Raw genomic sequence first — 24,503 nt, forward strand, 5'->3', positions numbered from 1 at the left:
CCCATACTTGTCATACTGCAATCCCACGCAGAGATACCCGGTAATGGCCTGGACCGGTTCCAGATCGCTGAAGATCACCGACGATTGCGAAGCAACGGATTCGCTGGACGTCGAAGGCATTACCGATCGCAGTCGATCGGCTGAACTGGCACTGTTGAACGCCCCGGCTCCGATCATCGATCCAACTCCGGCCGGTCCCGCCACCTCCGAATCCTGGTACTCTCCCCTTCCCAGAGAGTATCGCTCCAGGAACGATTCCGATACGGTCTTCTGCAGCACAGATTCGCCTCCGAAAGGGTTCTGCTGCTGCGTCGTTCCGTAGTATCGCCCTAGATCTTTGTAGGATGAGTTCTTCACTAGGGGCGGAGGCGGTGGAGACGTACCACTCATGCCCACGCCTTGGTTAGTTTCCCCGGCCACAATGGCAAAGCTCTTGATCAGCTTCCGTTCGCTGAACTCCGTCTCGGAGAAGGATCGATTCCGGAGGATGTGTTTGATGCTATTGGACACCGTTGGTATACGAATGTTGTCGGCCACGTCCGTCCGGGGTGAGTCCTGATACTTGCTGTGATCGGGTCGGACAGTTGGAAGGACGGGTGAACATGAAGGGGGAGGAGATATTCGAGGTGGTACTGGATTTGAGGTTGTTTCTAGAAGTTTTGGGGAAATCAGTGGGGATGTTGATGACGATGAACTGGGTCCGGCTATCCGCGTTGGCGGAGGTTGCTGTCGAGCTGACGATGGCGGAGTTGGTTCACTATCGTTGGATCGATCGAAGGGATTGTTGAACTGTTGATAGATATTCAACAGGACTTGATTGCTCTCGATGAGTCGGGACATTTTGCGAAGATTCTCCATTTTAGAGAGACGTTTCTCCGCCCTCCGGAGGGGGTCTTCATCGGCAAAGACCGATTGAACTGTGGCAGGTTCAAAGTTGAAGATGCATTCTTCTTCGGGCTTGCGGGAGTCCGAGAAGGACAGGAATGGGTTGTTGGCGGATCTAATGAGCCGTTGTAGAAACGGGGGCGATGGGGGCGGGACGAGTGGGTCGTTCTCTTCTTTGAGAGGAGGTTCGTTGAGGAAGGGATTAGTGCATATGTGAGGTTCATTATGGAAGCGCTTTTCTCGGGGTGAGCTGAGTACTGGCAGTGGAAATGATATCGGGGCCGAGTGCTGCTTCCGAGGAACGGGACGCGGTATCGGGGATATGATTATTGCTCCGGTTGGAGGCTTGGGCTCCGATCTGAAATATTTGCACAATCATTAATTGTTCATTGAGAATGATAATTAACAGACGTTTGCTTGTGAATAGCCTTCTCTCGGGTTAATTTCGGTTCCTTGGGTGAGGGTGCTGGCCTCAATGGCTGAGGAGGTATTTCAGCCTCTTCGGTGGATGAAGTTCGCCATGGCGGGACGGTGAGACCGGATCCTTGGCCATATTGGGGTTTGTAGTCACGATCTACGGAATCAAACCGTTGGAAGCTCCCGGTCGACCCGAGATAGATCTCCGAGCCGGAATGCATCTGAGGAGGGAAAATTTCGATTGGTGGGGTTCAACCCTTTAATTCGATCATGCAACTAATTTCGCATTTGAATCATAATATAATCAAGTTCGCGTTTATGTGATGCGATACTGATTCTCAGAAGATTTGTCATCAGAAACTTGTTACAAAAAGCGTTTTGGATATGTGAGGCAACAGTATATTAGCCTTATGAAGCTATACTTCCATATAAATGACAGAGGAATATACACCAGCATTGTGGTACCGTAATCTGGGGTAAAATTGATCGGAATGACTTACCTCGTAAAAAGTTCGTATCATCATTTATTGAAGGAACATTTCCAAAGCATGAATTGCGCGTTTTTCTTCTTATATTCATAGGCTAATGAAAATTAAGATTTTTGCGAAAATTTCAGTGACTTCATGCGTAAATTTGTCGACTTTTCGAAACAACAATTTCAATGGTTAAGGATGACACAACCGAAGATTTATGTCTCACATAACTTCTGCTAGCGCTACGGAAATGAACCAGTCATAGAACTGAGAATAATAATAATAAAAATAATAATAATAAAAGTTCTCAATTTGATGCGTTTTGATAAGCATTTATCATATATACAAATCTTTTAATAAAAGATAGATTATGTTCTAGAATGTCTAACTAGCATAGTTGTTTCTCTAATGATTAAGTGAGCTTAATGGTTTGAATCTTCTAATACGTAATGAAGTATCCTTGAAATAGACACATCAGTACATACTGGCTTTATTCTTGATTTATTGACTTGTTCTTCCGAACTACCGAAGAATGAGATATCACACGGTTTTTTTTTCTTAATACGGAAATGTTCCCAAAGTGGCCCTGGTAGAACATATATCTTATGCTTTGGAGTGGCTCCGTTGAGAATGGAAATGTCCCTAAAAAGTCGTTGGTGAATCCAGGAACGGTTTTCTGAAACGGTCCACTTCTTCAAATTATGTTTAAATGATCACAGTTCCATCACATAATTTTTTCAGACCGTGATCGGATTCAATCCATGAAAATGCCAACAAACTCATTTCGATGATCATCACCAGACTTGTAGCAAATTAAACTCAATTTCCTCAGTGCGGCATTCTCTCGATAGACCAAGGTTGGAATCCCACTCATACTTTTACATCTTTTTCGACAATTTTATAAACTAGTTCTATCGATTGCCATACCGATTTAAACATGGACAAATCTTTGTACGTTCAGAAGATGTGGTTGAGTATACCATGTTTACGACTGATGTGCAGATGAAGTGATTTTGACAAAGTTAACTTGAGTAGAACAACTAATAATCTCATAGTAAATACTCCAAATATTTTTTCCAGACATTTTTCAAGGGATTAAAAATTCCACCAGTCATTATGATGAAGCTGAACAGCAGCGGAATAATACGCTTGTTCAGTTGTTGATTAAAATACCATATGTTGATTAGACATTGTTGAATAGGAACTCAAACATGATCACTATGGACCAGTGCACCAGTTCACCGATGGACCGATGCACGAGTTAACTAATGTAACATTTGAGCGGTGCCGAATTTACTCGTTGCCATGGTCACATGAATGGACCTGTGCACGGGTTCACTAATTTGACGTTTGAGCGGTGCCGAATTCACTCGTTGCCATAGTCTCGTAAATAACACGGCACCGCTCAAAAGTCAAATAGTGAACTCGTGCATCGGTCCATTCAGCTACAAGAGTTTTAGATTTGACACTGGAAGGTTTAAGGATGGCACTGATGACAAGGCGTACCGGTGACGATGGGAACGTCTCGAGTTCGAATCCAGTATCCAGGTAATGTGTTAAAAGTGATTATTATTTCATAATAAGTTTATACACTGAGTTTAAAATATATTAAGAAGCAAATTTTTGTCATTTTTGTTTTAATTATTTCGTTGCTAATTGAGTAAAAGCTGTACTAAATGCTTATAAAACGATTCTGTAGTAGAACAAAAAAGTTGTTGTTCAACGACATGCTTTAAAGTTTCTCCGAATTTATGTGAACTATGTCAGAACAATGCTTGCACATAAAAATAATTAACATATTGTAAAACATGATGCTGATTAAAACTTCTATAATGGTGTTTGTTAAATGAGTGATTGTTTGTTGGACATTCTACGAGTTCATCTAGAGATTTTTTAGGTATTCGTCCTGATTTTTTCAGACTTTTTCCAAGAATTTCTCAGATATTAACGTCGTTTCCTGTTACATAGGAATGTCTAAGAATCTCATGGCTTCTTCCATGGAATTTTTTTGAACATTAAGCCCAACAAGAATTTGCTTAAGATTTTTTCTGACGGCACGTCTCTTCCAGATTTAACATTAACATTTCTGTAGGGATTTCTTCAGAATTCATTAAATAATTAGTTCAGGATTCCTTGAAAATTTCAATCAATTATTTCTGGTAATCCTTCTATGATCAATCCAGGAATTCCTTTAGCAAGTATTCAATAAATTACTCATACAGGTGACCCAGAATTTCCAAAAGGCATTTTTTTAGTTGCATCTCACTCATGGCATCACTTCTACATTTGATCAAGAGGGACTCCCCGGAAGCTATTTTGAATGTTTGTGTTAAATCCATCATTTTCCAAGAGGTGGGGATGGTGTGGTGAGCATCTGTTGTCAAAACATTTATTTCGTTAATGACTAGAAGATTCTCCGATCAACAATTTGGAAGGTATACATAAGAAAACTAAAATTCGAATTCCGTCCGAGCAACTTTACGGTTAAAAGTAATTTTGAAGTAAAGTAACCTTATAATATTTTTTTTTCTATCTTTATTAACGAGATTTTTAACCCTAGGCTAGTTCATCTCGGGACCAATGGCTTTACTTCCCTTCCGAAGGAAGTCGTCACTAAAATTTTTTTAGTGACTATCTCGGGGATGGGATTCGATCCCAGGTCCTCGGCGTGAGAGGCGTGTGTTCTAACCACTACACCAGGTCCGTCCCCACCTTATAATATATATTCACGCTTTACTTGCTTTCCGTGAGCGGTATAGACAAGGATGTTGATGTTATTACTAAATTTAAATTGCCAAAGATGATTTCATCGTGCATATTCTCATATGTTCGTTTGATTTAGCAAAATAATGGAACTACTGCATAAAATGTAGTAATTTCTTTTTTAGTTGCCTGCATTTAGGCGTTTTTATTGTATGGTGTGTAAAAAATCTCAACCTCCCTCCCTCACCCCATACGAAACCTTACAAAATAATAAACGACCCCTAATCACATAAAACAAAACCATAAAAAATGTTTTACTTATCAGAAGCATGTCTTCATATTCAGATTCGGAGAGCATGAATTTTGCTTTAAAACGGAAATGTTACCAACAATTGTATCAAAATTTTTCTCAACATGTTTCCAACTTTCAAAAAATAAATACTATCTAGTTACAATATTTGAAAACCGGTGCTTCTTTGAAAAACAAAACAAAGGCATCAGTTTCCATAACTCGATATTTTCATGAGTCCATTGTCCCTTCAGATATCGACTCATGGAGGTTATTTTTAGTAATGACGAAAACAGAAAGGTTTATGTATTTTAAAATTGTATGTAACAGAAATAAGGGTATTGTCGACACATATAATGATGAACCATTTAAAGTATGATTGAAAATTAAAAAAAAAAAACGTTACGTTGCAACAAAAAAAAAGTCTTTCGTCGACATTCATTATGTCGAACTATTCAATGGTTATTTTTATCAAGTTGTGCAGGAAAAAGCATTTTAAGTAAGGTATTTTGTAATGGTTTTGATAAAATAATGATCAGTTAAACGATAGCTACTGCACATACTATCAGTATTCAAATTTGATTGTTGTTTTTTTTTATTGATAGTGCCTACTCTATTTTAAATTTTTATAATTTTAAAACAAAAGATCTAAGCTAAATACTTACAGAAGTGTTCAAAATCCCTAATTGGTATTCTAAAATCAATAGTTAAACAAACACGTTAATTTGATGCCAAATGCGGTACCAAAAAGCATTTCCTTCAAATGATGCTTACTATTTAGTTGGCATCGCATACCATATTTTCTAGTTTGAAGATGTCTAATGATGATTTTTAAGTAATTCATTTTTATAAGGTCAGTTTTACATATAACATTTAGGCATATTGTGCAGATTTGTAAAGTTTAATTTTGTTATAAAATGATCGAATACACGAGTTGTAGGAATTTTGACATCGTTTTTGGTTCAGGGGACCCAAATTTAGTAGATAGAGATATTTTTATTCTTAAACCTGCTCTATATGTGGTGATTTGAGTTTTGCCCCAGTGTGTAATTTTAAATTTTTAATATTAAAACTAATTTTACTAAAATTTAAATATTATTTCATGAAACATAAACAAACATAAACTAATACAATTCAACGAAGTACCTATTTTTTTTCGAAATTGAATTGAAAATATTTGAATTCCAAAAAATAATATAACAGAAAATTGTAAAATAGTGGTCAATTTGGCCACAGATTACGGTACTTCAAATTTTAAGAATTTATCATCTATAAATCTACAAAAAAAGGAGAAATTACTTGTGACTTGGACACCTTGTTGAAACATTTACCAATGCATGTGATAGATCATGATTTAAAAAAGCGGTATAACTTATAGCTCAATTTCATCCGTTTATATGAATGGGTAAGGTATGCCAGTTACAGCCGTAGTGGTTTCCTATTTCGCCATATGAAAAATTTCGAAAATTCTCACATTTTGAACCTTTTTAAGTGTCTTACCATCAACATATAATTGATATGTTACTATCGTGAAACGGCCTTGATTGTGCGGGACCCACACCATACTAAACGAAATAATTTAATTTATTTATGTTCGTTAATTTTCATTTGACAATGGCTAGAACTCATCTTAATAAAGAAATAAAACACTTTTGAGAATGATGTTTTCTATAAATTCTATACTCTTATGCTTAAAATGTAATACACGTTCTCTATTAACATTCTCCAATCCAGTTCGGACTGCAACTATTTGGTTATGAATTTACAATCAGTATTTGGTTATGAATTTACAGCCGAAGCTCGTTATAACGACAACTTTTATAGCGACAAAAGCTCTCTATTGCGACATTTTTTGGCCCGTTTCGTTATGCTATCCTTTATCTGCAATCGATAATTAAGATAGTCGAGTGGTTAGAGTCCGCGATTACAATGCAAAGTCAAGCTGAAATTGTCTATTCTCGGTCGGTACAGGATCTTTTCGTAATGGGAATTTTCTTGACTTCCTTGGTCATAGAGTATCATCTTACCTGCCACACGATATAGGAATGCGAAAATAACAACTATGGCAAAGAAATCTCTGTTAATAACTGTGGAAGTGAGGACATAATGCCAAGAAGAAAAAGAAGTACTAGTTTTGAAAATATTTTATCAAAATCTTCAAAACAGAATGTAGAAATAATCAGATTATCTTCCAAAAAACTAATCAAGTTATCCCATTTTACGGTATTTAACAAACAAAATGATTAAAACTTCGAAATCAATTGATGGCGAAATATGAAACCACTATGCAGATAACTACACCTACCCTAATAGTTTTTCAGCAATATAAAAGTGAGATATGAAGATTTTTTCAAATGCTCGTAGGAGATAAAGATTCAGTAAATATTCCTTTTTCAAATAATTCTAATTAGTAACCAAGCCTAAAATCGAATCACTTACCAGATATCCGTTCGCATTATACAGCCTCATCTTGGACAGGTTAAGTTTATCCTCCCGATTGGACAAAAACCAGGCAATGTCGTACGGCTGCACTAATCGACACAGCAACATCAGCACAATCAGCAACGTTCCCACCAGTGCTAGGCAGGCAATCAGCACACCAGCATCCATCGCGTTGCTTTCGGGTCCAAATGAACGAACTAAAATGGCCTCGCAATTTTGGCTTAAATGCACCCTGAATGCTTAGGAGCAGGAACAATGCTGCAACAATACCAACAACAGCGTCGACAACGGTCAGAAATTCCTCGTGTGCTTTCAATTCTGATGTTGCGACGACGGAAACAGCGACGAAAGACCGGAAAAAGGAAAGAAGCATCATTAGCAAAAAACATGGCTACAGGTGGTTGAACGAGTGACACATTGGGGAGGCGAACAACGAATCACGTCTCCCTCACTACCCCCACCACGGCCGAGCACGGTGTGTCTTAAATCATTGTCTATGGAAAAATGACCAGTTTTTTTTTAATTTTTTTATATATTTTTGGTATACTTGTAATCTCGCCTTGGATTTCAAAAGCTTTGATGAAAACTGCAGGGCTGGTAGCAGGTCTTTATTTTTAATGGAAGTTCTCTTAAGTCATATTTCAACCCTCTAATACCCGACCCCGCTTTTAGACGGAATTTGGTGTACTTTTCGTAGCTCGGAAATCAAAATGATTTTATTTTTGGTTTAAACCTTGACTCATAACATGCAAGTAAGAAAAGCTTTGAATGATTTTTGAAACTTCTTTTGTATTTTCGAAAATTGTTTGAAAAATTGGTCCATTTAACATGTAATATAAAAAATCGTACCTTTTATATTTTTCTACGATCAACCTATCACAGAAGATAAGCTTGATGGTATTAAAATAATTTCAAACCTGTTTTCCGTTAATTAAAAAAATGAAAAAGGATGGGGATTTAAAAATATAAAAATTATAAAAATCAAAAACCAAATTTCATAGATTCGTGAAAAAAACAAATCATTCCCCAAAACGTGTTTAGAACGATTTCAGATAACTAAAAATTATATTTAGATCCTAAATTTAAGTTTGGGTATTAGAGGGTTACTCTTAACGGTCTGTGCAGTGAATCCTGCGATTAAAATGTGACTTATCGAGGCTCGTCAACGATTTTTTTTATATTCCTCTAGATCAGAAATGGTTCACAAATAATGGTTCATGATTTATCCTACTTCTCTGTAGATTTCATTTAGAACATTTTAAGGGACTCCTACAGGGAACTCTCCAGAAATTCTTCTTACGATCCCTCTAATTCTCCTAAAAAATCTTCTAGTGATTTTTCAAGTATTGCTTACAGGGTATTCTCCAGAATTTGATCCATGAAAACCATGAGCTATCCAACGCTACTAAGTCAAGTAATTTTCTCAGGTAATACTTTGTAAAATTGTAGAAACATATCCAAAATATGTCCCATGTATATAGGAAGACCCATAGAACAAGGGACAATTTTGCGATCATCATGATGTTCTCCTAATTTATATTTCTATTAATTTCTCTAGCATTTCATTCAAGAATTACTCCTGCAGTTCATAAAAAAAATCTCAAGGAATATCTAAAAAAAGCTTTTCGAACTTTCAAAAGTTTATTAAAAGCTCCACACCAGTTAACACTACAGCAATTATTTCAGTAATTCATCCGAGCATTCATACAAAAAAATCTTTAAGAATTTATCGGATGCTTTTCAACAAATTCCTTCAGAAAATGCTGCGTAATGTTATCCAGAGATTTGATTGTTTTTTTTGTAATAACTTTAGCCATTATAGGACTTATTCAGATATTTCTTCAAAAGTCCAGATATTTTATCAGAGATTATTTTACTATTTACTTTGAAAATACCCCCTCCGGGATTTTTTTCCAAAATTTTTCTTTTATTTTATGAGCTTCTGGAAGAAAACCTTGAAAAATCTTTGTAAGCTTCCATGTAAAATATATATCTGAATCAAAGGGAGCATCCCTGAAAGAATCTTATAAATAAATCTATGGAGTAATTTCTCAATGTACTCTTCGAGAAATCCTTTCTTTGTCCTGACCACTGCGAACAATATTTAGATCTACTTTTATCTGCACTGTGTTGGATTTCGTTGATTTCATACGCTTTTTGAATAGTGCCCAAACAGTTGATTTTAGCGATATAGTTTGTTCGGATAAGTTTCTTGGTATTTAAATGGCATCTTTTGATGCAACAAGTTTTGTGATCAATGCACCTAGCAGTGAGCATGAGCATGAGCATGAGCATAGATGACTGTACAATTCGTAGTTGCTGCTCCGTGATTGACCAGAACAATCGAAGTTGCACAGGGAATTTATGAGTGGGGTTTGGGATTAGCTTACCATTCTTCAATGTGCACAAATCGAGAGCTCAAATTTTAAAAGTCAATAACGGCGCTGGCCACGTCCTTACGGTCATCGGGGAAGGGAAGGAATGTTAGTTAGGCAACCGTTGTTACTAGAGACCGAGTATACCTCTGCATCTCCATAGTTGTCATGGAAAGTATATTGGATTAGTGGGATAAGGTAAAGATCTGGGAGTCACCAATGGATGGTGATGCGATCCCTGATATAATCACGCCTAATCGGATTCGCGATATAATTCGATAAATGCATTGTTACGGGAGCAAAGAGGTGCCTCGGACCAAATTCTAATAAGCAGCTCGCAAACTCATCGTTTCAGGTGCGAAAAAGCTAAAAGCTGTAAATATTCATTTTATTAGGTTTTCCTGGTTACAATTTCAATTATTAACTTACATTTATCGGTATTCGGCATGTGAGCAATGTTAACTTAGTTTTAGCCTCTATGCTCTCCCCTTTTACAATCTGTGATATAATTATAGGTTAGGTTTAGTTCAAGTAGATTTAAGAAACAACTTACTGTGATACAATTAGTTTAGATTAAGTTCAATTTGTTCCAACTTTTCGACATCAACTTCAAATGCAAATATACTATAGATTTAAGTAGTAATTAATTATGTAGTTCTGATACGTGCGTGCCTAACGCACATTGCACGTTATTCTTCCACAAACAACAACTTGCATGTCTGTTTAACGTTTTCATTGACACTTGGCAATAGATATGGTGACAGCTCGGAGTCAACCGATTGAAGTGACACAACTGACCAGTGCTGGCAGCAACAGTCTCTCCCCCGTAACACTGGTCAATGGGACCAGTTTTACCAATTGCTCAGTGTACAAAATCCGTGGACTGCACTACTTCTGTATGAGCACTTCCTATCGATTGTGAAAGGAGCTCGACCATCTCCATATCTATTCTCGAAGATATCCTCCCCTGCACCATTCGATTGTTAAATGTCTCAAGGATACTCCTATGTTCGCATTGTGTTGCAGTAAATAAACTGCTACGCCTGGTTCTGCTCGTGATCATAAACACTTCAACATTGTGAGAATGCGTCATCACAACGTTGCACCAGTCAACACTTTGGTTTCTGTTGTATTGATGATTGAATCCAGCGTGTTCACTAGTACTCAATTCATACATATTACTGTGATTTGAGTTCTTCGAATCACACAACTCCTCTAGATCAACCTGATCAGCATAAACACTATCTTCATATGTTACACGATACCCAGAGATATTCCAATGGAATCTTGTGTGGACCTCCAACGAGCCTATAGTAGAGGTTGCACCTATCGTCGATGGATGATTGGAACTCATACCGTCCGAAACGTTTGTTGATATTGGAATCCGCTGCGAAATTTCATCTACGATTAAGTCTACATCTAACGTGCTTTCATCCTTCAAGCTCTCCTCATCACTTTTGTTCTCCAGATTGGATATTTTATCGAACAGCTGTCTATGTTTTATTGTGATCACTAGCAGCTTCCAATCCCATTTTTTATCACATTCCTTATCTAATTGATGGACTTGAACCAGTTCATGATTCCGAAACGGTGCATCGGACGCACTACACTTTGGGCGCGATTGTCTCCGATTGAAAGATCTAGAACGAGAGCGACTTGTTGATTTCGAGCCATAAGTATTCCATGAACGATCGGTAGTACTGCTACTGCTACTACGACTCTGATTCCTAACGAATTGTTCACCTGTTAACCAGTGATGCATGATTAACACTGTTTGAAATATAACCGAGCTCGACATCTGATAACCATTGCTATTTTCATGCATTGTACGCCGAACAAGTGTTCATCACTCGCCCACGCAAGAGCAAGCGACTCGATCAATAGATCATACACTACTAACGATCCGCTGCGCATTTTCATTTCACTACTCGACCTACGCTCGACATGTTTGATCTTGCCCTCGTCACCGCCCCCGCAGAAGCAAGCGTCAAGGTCGAAAGGTCAAACAAAACTCTGATCAGTGCACCTAGCAGTGAGATAGAAAAACTATTTTTTCATAACATTTAGAAAGACATATGGTGTTTTCGGCAAAGTTGGAGTATTGGCTATTTAAAATAACTTTGCCGAAGACACGATTTTTCTATCTCTTATACTTTTTGAGATATATGCCGTTGTATGTGAATGGCCCCTAAAAATCTTATTTTTTATCATATTTTTTTTTCCAAGGCGTCAAGAAGTCAAGAAAAGACACCAATATTGTCCACGCATCAGAATCCTTGTCCTTACTTCTTCAAACTATACAAAACAAAATAAATAGAAGGTTAGAAAACAAGTAGGGAAAGTGTACCAGTTATGGTCATAGTGGTTCCCTATTTGGCCATATGTGATATTTCGATAACCTTGACATTTTTAACGTTTTCAAATGTTTTAACATCAAGAAATATCCTTTATCTTACTGCTAAAACTCACCAAACTTTTTAAAATGTGGAGACATTAAATTTACCACATATGGCGAAATAGGGAACCACTATGGCCATAACTGGTACACCTACCCTAGTTGAATTCTACCTAATTTATTTTTCTTGGTTCAAGATCAAGGTTTGAAATGTAACAAGGACTAATAAATGTTCCATTGATTACGATAATATCCTGTTCTCTTCGTTTGAAGCAGGCAGAATTATGGCTCACTGGTAGATCTTAACCAGGGTGTCTACTCATTTACAGAAATGAAATTCCCTGAGATTTCCAGGTTTTTCCAGGTTAACAATTCCAGTTTCTAGAAATTCTCCAAAATACATAAATGATTGACGAATAGTTTATTTTACATGATTAAAAATTTACATATTTTTAAAAAAGTGCTTCAAAGCACTTAAACAAGAAAAAAAGATAAATTTCAAAGCATTTTTCATCTTATTAAGAAAAAATATATTATCAGTTTGTTCTAAACGTGTAAACAATATTAGACAAAAAAAAATTTTTTTAATTTCCACAAAAAAAAATTCTTGTTAAATGATCTGAAACGGCCTTTAATCATCAAAATCAGATAATAGTCTATTCGAACTTAAAGGAAAAACCTTTCCCTTAAAATGGGATTCTGAATTATGGACATCAGCGATACACCCACAAAATATCTCTAGAGGGCGTTTTGTATTTTATTCCAAAATTTTATCTTGGGGAAATCGCGTCTGGTAGCGTTTGATCGTTTGGAAATAGAATTTTAAATACCTCTTGCCTGATAAAAAAACAGACATTAACCAAAAAGACACCATACATGAATTATGAGTACAAAAAGAAACCCAAGATGAACCACGTCATCAGATTTTGGTTCCTCATTTGAACGGACATTCCTCTAAGAATGATTTTAGGACTTTTTTAGAGTCCACTGACACAACGACAAATATGATTGCTTGTTTTACTGTGGATTTCTCTCACATCTTACTCCAACGATATCTGCAGGAGTTTGTTTTGTGATTTTTCAAGATTTTTTAAAGAAATTCTTCCAAGAATTTAGTTTTGGATACCTTCAAGAACTCAATCTGGAGTTTTTCTGAGGATAACCATGGAAGCCCTCTAAAACCGTTGGAGAAATTTTCAAAGGATGTCCCATGTTCTCAAGAAATATATCATTCAATTTTTCCATTGATTGCCATAGGACTTTCTCCAACATTCCCGTTTAAAGCATCTTCAAATTTCATTCGGAAATTCCTGTTAGTTCCCAAACAAATAAAAAAAAGTGTTGTCATTCTTCCAAAAATTTTTCCAGGGAAATGTCAAAAATTTGTTTCCAATTTTTGAAGAAGTTTTGAAAAAAATCCGCTTGGAATTTCTAAAGAAAATTTTTGTGTGAGTTCTAAGTATGATTTGATGAATTTCTACGAGGATCTTTAAAAAAAACTTTATTTTTGATGAGATTCTTCTTAGGATTCTCTTGATAAAATTTTAATACAACTGAAAAAAAAAACATCTAATGTCTGAATAATGTCCTACAAAACTTGTTGAAGATATTCGGAGAGACTCCCTGGAAAAATTTAAGGATGAATAATTTGAAAAATACCTGTAAGAATACAGCCATTTTAATAACTAATATGGAACCTTGAATGAAGTTTTGAAGAATCTATGAAGTTTGGTTATACTACAGCATTATTAGTTTCATGAAATGCTGGAGAAATTCGGAGTGAAATTTCTAGAGGAACTTAAAACGGAATTCCAGGTCAATTTTATTGAGGAATTCTTGGAAAATGATATGAAAGATTTCATCGAATAATGCCTGAAAAAGTTTTCGGAGCAATTTCTGAAAGTAATTGTTAATGATTTTTCTACAGAATACAGATGCAAAATTTAAAAAAATCGGCGTATTATTATACAATTGATTTAGCGTTTCTTGGAAAAAAATATTGACACTATGGAATGAACCCTTGTGGAAGAACTTCTTAAGGATATGGGGTAAATCTCATAGGGGTTCATTCACAAATTCCATAACGCTAAAAATGGCCACGCTTTTTGTATGAATATTCAACAAATTTGTATGAGCCGTAACATCATAAGGACGCCCACCACCCCCTTCAGCGTTATGAAATTTGTGAATGAGCCCTAGAAGTAACAACTAGATAAATCGGTGAATGAATCAGTGGAAAACATCTGAAGAAAATCCTGGGATAACCACCGTCTTTTTTTTCAGAGTGATCTATGTGAAAATCACTGGAAGTAAAATCTACGATTTTCTTGAAAACATTTGTGAAGGAATTCGTTTGAGTATCCCTTGAAAAAATACTGGTAGCATCCCTGAAGAAGTTCATTAAGATATTTCAGAAAGAATCACTAGAATACCTGAAGCATTCCTAGAAATTTCCTCCAGAACTTGAGAGTCGAAAAACATTTTTGTAAACAAATTTGGAATATTTTCAACCGAGTTTCATATGCTCATGAACAAAACCCAACCGTAAATGAGAACTGAACTTGCCTTTACCATCTTTTAAATTTTAAGTTTTGCATCCTTATCTAAACATGTTTTATGTTGGATAAATAAAAATCGTTATAAAAATTTTAGGACTGAACATCTCTAGTAGTGTCTTGACAGTGGTGCAGCCGAAAATTTTTATGACACAAAAAGGACATGTATTACTGATTCAAAATAATTTCCTTGATTATGGCCGAAACTCCCTGAGAATTCCAGGTTTTTCCAGGTTAAATAAAATTCCCTGATAATTCCAGGTTTTCCAGGTTTTTCCAGGTAGTAGACACCCTTTTAACCCCTTGAAAAATTTCTGAAAGAATCGTTGGAGAGATCTCTTATAGAATCTCCGAGATGATTTAATAATCCCCGAGCTTCTGATAGCAATAGCGACCCCTTTGTTTGGAGCTTGTTTAGATGAGTTTTATCATGCACTGTTATCCCTCCGATCAAACCAGCGCTGTAGCAAAAGATGATAAACAGGCTCTCACACACTTAAATTATATTACGGATTCCTGTAAAATCTCAACAGCTGAACAGTTCTGTGAAATAAATTAACGGAGTACGGTAAATTTTTACAGTATTCCGTGAAAAATCACCGGAATCCGTAAAATTTCGACGGAATTACGGTGTTTTATTTCACCGAACTGTTCAGCTGTTGAGATTACGGTGAAATTCACCGTAAGAGCTTAGTGTGCATGATCGTTACAGAGAGCGATAAGTGAGAGATACTTTCAATTTCCTCAGAATTCCATCCCTGGTCACCAGGTTTGCGTATTTATCATCATTACATATTGTTTTATCAAGTACTATCATCAAAATTAAGTATTTAGTAGGGGGATTAGGGACATAATTAACACACGGGGCGAAATAGACACCTCATTATACTCTGTGAATGTGCATATTTCACCAAAATTTTATACACTGTAAGAAATCTGTATAGTATATGAACTGTTTGACGGTATACAAGTTTATGTTTTGCATCAATTATCTTCTGAAACATTACTTTATTTTTTTCTCCGCTTCTAATTAGTTTATGAGCAAGGCGGTGGAACAATATAATATTGCCATTCTTTGGTCCATTATGCCCCTTATCCACCTACTATTAGCAAAACTCAAATCTCGATTCCTTTTTAAAATCGATGTAAGTTATTTTCACATCGTTTATGGAAAATAATTTGTGGAAAATTAATACCTTTACGGAACATTTGTTTGTCATAAGCAACAAAATAGCGCTTTAAGGTTTATTTGCATTGAAACTAAACCTCGAATTTTCAAGAGCACAGATCTAGAGAACTGGACATTTTATTTTCCGTGTAACTAAGGGAAAAACATGTTTGAAATTATTTTAATACCATCAGGCTATTCTTCTGTGATAGGTTAATTGTAGAAAAATATTGAAGCTACGGATTTTTTATATTACACGTTAAATTAACCTTAGGCATAACCCCTCAACTAGGGTAGAAGTACCAATTATGGCTATAGTACCAATTATGACAATAGTGGGAACAAAAAGAGATTTTTCTTATTGTTTCACTCGAATATAACGGCTACTATTCACAGAAATGATAAATCTATTTGTTTTTGATGGTAACTAAACCTTGATAAGAACATTCGTGCAATAAACTTCGAAATATGAACATTTGAAATTGTTTCCTCACACATATGTCGCATTCTTAGCAGTTTGCTAAGGACACCCGTTACGAAATGTATGTTTTCATCCGGTAAACAGCTTCAACCGATAAATGTATTTTGCCTACTGAGAACAAATGAACAAATTTAGCTGGTGAGCAACTAAATCTACTATTTTAAGTTGGAAATCGTGTTATTTTCACTATGTCGATAACTGGTACAAAGAGTGTATGAGAGCCCAATTATGGCGATACTCTGGAGGCGGTTTGTTTACATTTTTTGATCAGTGAAATAAAAGAAATAAAGCTATTTTACGGGTGACTTCCACGACGGGACGGCTCGGTAAGGCATTATTTTCATGTTTTGTACTCAATTACTAAGATTTTTCAATCACACGTTCGAAAACGTTTGCAAGCGGAAGATGCTAATTTCATGGCAGGGAAGGGTTGTCAGCGATACTAGATTTTTGAATTTTCGCTCTTTTCTCGTTAAAATTAGGTGCTGGAAAGGTAATTTGAGTTCATCAATGCCGGTTTGTGTCATATTTTGCATTTTCACTACATTTTGACTCCTGTTTCGAAAATTCATTTGCTCCCATGAACCCATTGCAATGAATTGATTTAACATCGATTTGACACAAATTGTTTGGAAAAAAATATGAGCAATCACTTCATTACTTATAAGCGTTGCATTATCATTCGCTCTGGATGGCATTTGAGTTCATTTCGTGCAAATATTCGCTAGTCCATATTTGGTACACTTTTATGTCGAATGCCAGGAACGCTATTGTCATAATTGGTACAAAGACAACGCTTTTTGCAACTAATTTGCCGAAGTAATCAGCCTTCTAGCTCATCTGGGTCTTGAGATATCCGTTGAATGGATTGTTTGGCCAATTTTGGTACCCCCAAGACAATCCGGAATAATTCCGGAACCACTTGGACCATATTCCCAAGTTTCCCGGACAATAAACTAGAAGAGTTTTTTTCTGGGAAGTTTTGAAAACAAAATCCATCGAAAAACAAGAAAAGTTATGCACATTTCAGTTTGTTTCTCAGCATGTGCAGAGTATGCTTGCTGGATGAAGTTGAAGAATGTTTGTCAGTCAGATAAAATGATGAATGATGAATACTCAAGGTCCCTCGTAGTATACTAAATAGAATCTAAATGTTTAGAATTGTGGGGCATTTTAAACTTGCAAACTAAATTGATCCTAGTAGCTTAGTCGTAGAGAAATTCGCCAGGACAGGGACCTAAAACTTTAATTTCTCTGTTCAAATTTACCCAACTCGTAAAAAAATGTTGACGAATTTCTACGGAACAAAAAAACTAAGTTAAAAAAATATGAAATTAGAATTATATTTTCGTAACATCCGACCAACTTATGCTACAGGGTGTCGCTCTGAATTTTCAATTTATAGACAAACAAGCTCACGAAAAGAACTATTTTTTGTAGTTTCTTAGGTTAAATAAGTTTCAAGTTTTAACAAAAAAAAATTTTGTTTCTTTTCAAACAGCTTCTTCAGGCAAGTTACATTTACCGGCAAACAGGCTCATAAAATAGGGGTTTTAGCAGTTTCTTATGTAAAATAAATGTTGAGTGTAATCATATTTTTTTTTTATTCTTATTCATACATCTTCACTTGACTTCTACAATCAATTTTATGTCAAAAAAACAACATGTCATAGCTTTAAACTTTGGGCTACGGATAAACAGACTATAAAAACGTTTTTTCAGTAGTTATTAAGCGAAATTTAAAATAGTTTATGTGTTTTCAAATGTATATATCTACTCAAATTAGTTCAATAATCAATTTTAAAAACATGAGCATTGATGACCGTACAATTCGTAGTTGCTACTCCGTGATTGACCAGAATAATCGAAATTGCACAAGGAACCAGAAGATGGAGCTTGGGAGTAGCTTATTATCTACAGTATGGTCCATAAAAAATGCGAAAATTTTTGAACGTGAGTTCAGCATCTGTTGGGAAAAATCGCAGTTCGGACTGTAATTGAACACTCCTCGTTAGCAGGTCCTTTGACACAGCTTGAAAGCTAGAAAATTGTTTTATTTACATAATTCACATATTTTTAAATTCTGTACTCAAATTTTGGTATTCTTTTTACGTTTTAGGTTATAATTTTATCCTCACTGTGCTTCCCTTTTATGTCAATCTGTGATAATAGTTTTACATATAGCATAATAAATTTTAGCAGGTATCACTAGCAATTACCTTTCGAATTCAATGTAACTACAATCCAATTGATGATTTTAACAAATCCGTACTTTAAGGTTTAAGTTTAGTTGTAGGGTGTTGTAGATAGTTGTAGGCAGATGACGTAGCTGTCAACGGATCGTTCAAGTGAAAAGGGTGTAGTCGGGACTCACTCGTTGGAGTGCGAGAACTGCCCTGTGGTTTCGCCAACAGCATCCACAGGCGTTATTATCGTTGTTTTTGTGAGTGAACGTAGTTTCTGAATACTGTACACGGAGAAAACGAAGTACTCAAAATTGAGTTTTTTTTATACTCAAAATTAAGTAAAGACTGTGGAACTTAAGAATTGGGTGATTTTAATTCTGCTGAATACGTAAATTTAACCCAACTTTTGAGTTGTTCAACGAAAACTCAATTTTGAGTATAAATAAACTTGTTCAATTTTTCATCTGTTCAATACAAAATGTTATTTTAAATTAAATTAGTCATTCAACGTATTCACAATCGCTCTGAAATTGCAATCTTATCAATGTAAGAGAATTTTAAATGTTCAATCATATAAATTTAAATCGCACATTAATTTGCCAAACGTCAAAAAACGCAAAGTTGAGTAGAAATAACTCAACGCATGTAATTTAGGCTGAATTCTAGACTTTGAGTAGTTTAAACTCAAATTTGGATGAAAAAACGCAACAGCCATTTTGGAATGGTCATTCTAGACAAGTCATCAATAGTGTAAGACGTAAACGTCATTTTCTAGATATTTTGAATAAAATTTGTAAAGAAAAACTAAAATTTTGTTCAATATGTATTAATTAAAGCTGCACTAGTGTTCCTGACGTTGTTTTGTGCAAAACTCGAGGAGCTGACCAGCAAATATACTGGAATTTTTAAGGTAAATATTTCACATAACTTTCACCGATGAGAATAATATTAAACGATTCCATTTTTTTTTCAGATATTTGTTGGTTGTACACGATTGTCGCAACCCAGAAGTTACTTTCTCCGATGAATTTATTGTGCGGTTCCCGATAGCCACCCCATTCCAACTACTACTTCTGCCGTTCCTGCCACCGTGAACAATGTCAGAACCGAAGAGTCCCGGCACTGCTTCCGACGATTAAGGACCATCGAGAACAATATCACAAGGGCTGTAAGCTGACTCGATAATTGCACCGGTTTCGACTCTGGCACCGATTTATCATCGTCCGGATCTTGTTTGGCGCAGAAAGTACGAGAGCTCAAAACTTACAGTGAGTACAACGCGTTTCGCACTGGCGCATTACTCCAGCACTTCCATGCCAACATCCCTCGGGCATGGTCCACCAACGCTCTCTCACTCCGGGCAATAACATCGGCTGCAGCATTGGATCCAAACCGCGGCGCACTGAAACTAAAATGCTCCTCCACATAGTAAACTTAAAACTTCTACGGTCGTCCTCGTTCGTCAATTTATTTTACATACAACTTAATTCATTTTGTTAATAGTTGTAATTTGACGATAAATTAATACTGAGTTTTTGAATAAATAATAAATGTTAATAATGCAGCTTCAAAACGAAGGAAAATAAATGGTTTCAAAACTAAAATTAAATTCTGTTTCTCCTAATAAATTACAAAATAATGACAGATGCATTTTGCTTCGAAAACTACTTATTTTTAAGTATTTTTACCAAAGGTTATGTTGGGTAAAAATAACCTACTGCCTTAATTTGGTGCAACTACTCAAATTTGAGTACTAGGGTATTTACTCAAATTTGGGGTAACGCACAAAGGTGCCGAGTTGGGTTAGAAGAACCCAAATTTGAGTACTTCATTTTCTCCGTGTAGTATATTCTGACATAGCTTTGCTATCTTAAGTAATTTTGTCATATTTTTCGTACTGACAAAAATAAGTAATGTAATAAAGCAAAGAAGTTTGAAGGTTTTGTCCGCTCAAAGTTAGAAACAGCGTTTGATTGTCCTATAAAGCTCTCTCAGCCTTCTCTTTCCAGCAACAAGATCAAATGGAATTTTTTGTTTGTTGTTTTCATACGGAAACGATTTCCGTATGAAAACAACCCATTTACGCTCGGTTGTGGAAAAGAGAAGGGTGATTAAACTCAGATTGCCTTATACTCTGGTGATAAACTTTCCACCTTCGAAAATCATACTTTGTTGTTGAAAGTATTAGTTTGTTTGGCATCAGAGGATGGAGGAGTTCTTAGAAAACGTGTTTTTCATGGCCACAATAATTTTGTGACCTTTTTTGTGTGCATTTGCGTCTTATGGGTTTGATGTGCCTTTATTTTTTTGTTTAAGTTTAATAAAAAAATAATCACAGAGGTCCTGAACAATTTTTTGAAGAATAAATTTGTTCTTCCGGTTAGAGACAACTTATCTATACTAGCTCATTGGTTTTGAGTAAAACAGAGCCGCTTATCACACTTATATGAAGGTTCAACCACGGCTCTCAAGAATGAGCCGTTTGTTCGAGAATATGTTTAAGTCTCCAATGACCCAGATGTGAACCCATTCTATCATTTGATATGGGCGAATGCTGGAGACAAGGCCTGTGATAATCCTCACCCCATCGTTGATGTTTTAGAACCTTTCATCATAAAGATATTGAACTCGATGACTGCATGATCAAATTTGAAGGTATGCTTCCAATTCCTCTCTAGTAAAGCGAAAGTAACAGATAAAAATCATTTTCAAAGCGAAAAACTGAGTTTAAACAGATCAAACAATACAAATAATGAATAAAGTTGGGGGGCAACGTGGCGTAGTTGGCTACACGTTCACTTCATAAGCGGATCGTCATGGATTTGATTCCCAGCCCCCCAAACAAAAAACTCTTCGTCAGTCCGCTTGAAAACTACACGAGCTCCACCTGTCCAACACCATGGCCGTCTGAAAGTGGACTGACAACTGACCCTCTTCTGAGCGAACATGGATAACATGACGATCGACCAACGGCAAGGAATAATGGACTTCTCTCTGGAAAAGCAACATCACAGGTAACGTCGGATCAGATCCACACATAGATTTAACCTGGGGGATGCGAACTAAAAATCAAGAAGCAGCCAGGCTGCAGTCATGCTAAAATTTTCATAAAAATGATCCGAGAATGCCTAGAAATGTACGGTCATAATTTTGTTACGCTAAAAATTGTTATCCAATTTATGTAACACAAAAACCACTAACTGCTAAAGAAAAGTTGTGATTTGTCCAAACTATGCATAACACTTTTACAACTTTTCTAAAATATGTTTCCAATCAACATGTACTAAAAAGAACAACTGTCAAATTTGAATCCGCTCTGGTGATGCTCAAGCTGGTGAATAAAAGCTCAATAAATTAAGTAAATGGAGAATAAAAAAATTATGAACAATATTTATATTTCGTTCACATTTTTCATATGAAAACTACCATAAAACATGATATGACGCACTTTTTTATGGGCCATACTGTACAGTGTATAATTTCGAGAATTCCAAATATTAAAAAGTCAATAACGGCGCCGGTTGCGTTCTTACGGTCATCGGGGAAGGGAAGGAATGTTAGTGTGATATCCATTGCTACTTCAGAACCTACACAATCTGGATTCACCTTGGTAAGTGATGTGATTCATGTAATATCAATTTAATAACTTTTCTTTTTACATAGTCTTCTACTAAGCTACAAAATTAGATTCTGTACAAAATTATGTCGACACCTCTAGTGAAGAACCATTCAAAGAGTTTGCTCTGAAATAATCTTCTGTCAGTCTATGAAAAATATGTCGACACTTATTATGTCGAACTATTCAAAGTTTTCATGTAATTACAAGCAGAAGTATGTAATAAGTAAACAACACAAACACACAAATGTAACATTCATACCGTTATCAAGATAAAGATATGTGTAAATTTATTCTACTCTTTGGAAATAGAAGCATGAAACGAGCTCACCAGTTGATGATCCATCGCTGACGGGGGAGCTCGAAATCACTTCAATTTCGTCACCAAAAAGCTTGAAGCATAAAGGCAAGCTTGCTTGGGCTTCACGAAGCACTGCCCAGCAAAGCGCGCGAAAACAAGAAAAAAACTTCTACGGTGACAAAAAAAAAAAAAAACGAGCCGTTCTGCTTGGGCTTCACGAAGCACTGCCATTGATTCTATAATCAATTTTATGGGGAAAACACTACATATCATCGCTTTGAATTTTGGAAAAAGGGATCAAGAAATAGGAGCTACTCTTTATAAAGCTTATATCTTACTACGACTATGTGTAATACTGTTTTCTCTGAAATACATAACTTTAACCATTCAAATGGTAAAACCAAAACAAAATTGGTCTGTTCAATAAAAAGTTATGATTTTTTGAAGTTTTTGTACATCTTTTTAATGGAAGCCCCTTAACATTGTTTGTTCTAGCTACGACCTTGTTTATTATTTTACTTTCGAATACAATAGAAGTGTCGAATCGTGAAGCAAAATCAACTATTGATGGTATAGTTGCACCGTAATATTTTTTTAAAGGTTTGGTAAACATTTCAAATGTGAGTTTCCCATGCTTCATTTGCATTGCTAAGACTCTGTTTTATATTTTCCCCTGCAATGCTGGTTTTGAATGTTTCCAACGGTGAAATATTTTTTTTTGTCTGATGAATAGAGGTAATAAACTATAGAGGAAGAATGTCACTGTCGGAACATCTTTTGCTGTCGGAGATAAGCGGGGCTATGCATGTCAACGCGAAAATGTATGCAGTTTGACAGTTATGTACCCGACATGTTTCCGAGCGAGAAAAAAACGAACATCAGCGACATTCGTCCTCTATAGTTTTCTACCTCTATTGTCTGATGGCTGAGATATGAAGTCTAATCCATTGTAACGCTTTATTTTTAGGAAGACATTTTTTTACACATCCTTTAAGTCTCTTTGTTCCTTGCTACTGCTATGTTGAATATGTTTATGTATTAAAAAATTTTAAAATCGAAAGACTTGGTTGTTCAGAAATCTATTTAGAACTAATTTTTAGCACCGTTTCCTGACAGTTGATGGATCAATTTTGATTATTTATGAAACATGATAGAAGAATTCTCGATCGTCTTAGCCATTACCTAACTTCTCTTGCAATCATCTCTTACATACAATGACAGATTTTGTATTTGGGGGCTCTCCATTAATTATGTAAGCCAATTTTGACGGTTTATCGGACCGTTCCTCCCATGGAAAGGTTTTTTGTATGAAGATTTAATACAGTTTTTTAAGCACGTAAGAAATCTCAAACCCCGCTCCTCTCAAGAACCCTCACGTAATTAATGGGCGACCCCTTGCTTGTTTGCATTTGTGCTAATCCTCATTCAAACAAAATTGTCCAAATTTTGAAACGTTCTTACAATGCTTCGAACTTTAAATGCAAGTGTGACTATTGTCGGAAGCCTTATTTTCTTTGGTAACCTAACCATAAGAATTGCGAGTTAATTTGTTGTTCTATAATCGGCAATTCGAAACCAATCGCTTTTTGAACAGTATTGATTTTGATTAATGATAATTCAGGCGAAATTGTTTATTCATTCTTGGAAATCGTATCAAGGTGATGCTATATGTGCAAAGGATTATCTGAATGTATTTGTTGGAGTAATATGATAAAAAAATGAGAATTTAACGTTTCAATAATGTTTGCTGATAGTAGTCTAATGGTGCCGAGGACCTATAAATTGTAATGGTAAATAGCTTCAATCATAATGGAGCAGTTTTTAATATTCTATGAAACAGTTTTGTTTCCGTATTTGTAGTTGCAAAAACCTTTTGCCTATTTTTAAACATGAAAACATTTCTTTAAAATAGTTCAAATCATAATCAGTTTTGATGTAGAATTTTCAAATTCACGGAGAGGATGCCGCGATACCATATCTTTCGAGTGCTGAGTACGAAATTTATGGTCATTTGTTTCGTTAATACCGTTTTCAGACACACCGTGCTAACCCATGTCGGAATGATGTTTCCCATTTCCCTATGCCTACATCCAGGCGGCAAAACTCGATTTCCATCAAAATTCTATTCCCGGCTCTGCTACCGGCAGCAGGTTTGATTTACACTGAATAGGACTTAATCAGAAGCCTCTTATCACGTCACATTCGTTGATCTTCTCT

General features: G+C 35.8%; 1 protein-coding gene across 1 annotated transcript in view; it reads right to left on the bottom strand.

Moving 5' to 3' along the window:
• The window catches only part of LOC5574016, a 36,795-nt gene that overhangs the window by 11,441 nt on the left and 851 nt on the right, over nucleotides 1-24,503 (bottom strand). Inside the window, exons 2-4 of the mRNA XM_001661060.2 lie at nucleotides 7,207-7,527; nucleotides 1,297-1,523; nucleotides 8-1,243 (exon numbers count right to left, since the gene is read on the bottom strand). Of these exons, the coding sequence (XP_001661110.2) occupies nucleotides 8-1,243; nucleotides 1,297-1,523; nucleotides 7,207-7,377 (1,634 nt within the window). The 5' untranslated portion in view covers nucleotides 7,378-7,527. The remainder of the gene's footprint in view (nucleotides 1-7; nucleotides 1,244-1,296; nucleotides 1,524-7,206; nucleotides 7,528-24,503) is intronic.

The sequence above is a fragment of the Aedes aegypti genome, chromosome 1 (assembly GCF_002204515.2).
Source record: "Aedes aegypti strain LVP_AGWG chromosome 1, AaegL5.0 Primary Assembly, whole genome shotgun sequence".
NCBI classification, from domain to species: Eukaryota; Metazoa; Arthropoda; class Insecta; order Diptera; family Culicidae; genus Aedes; species Aedes aegypti.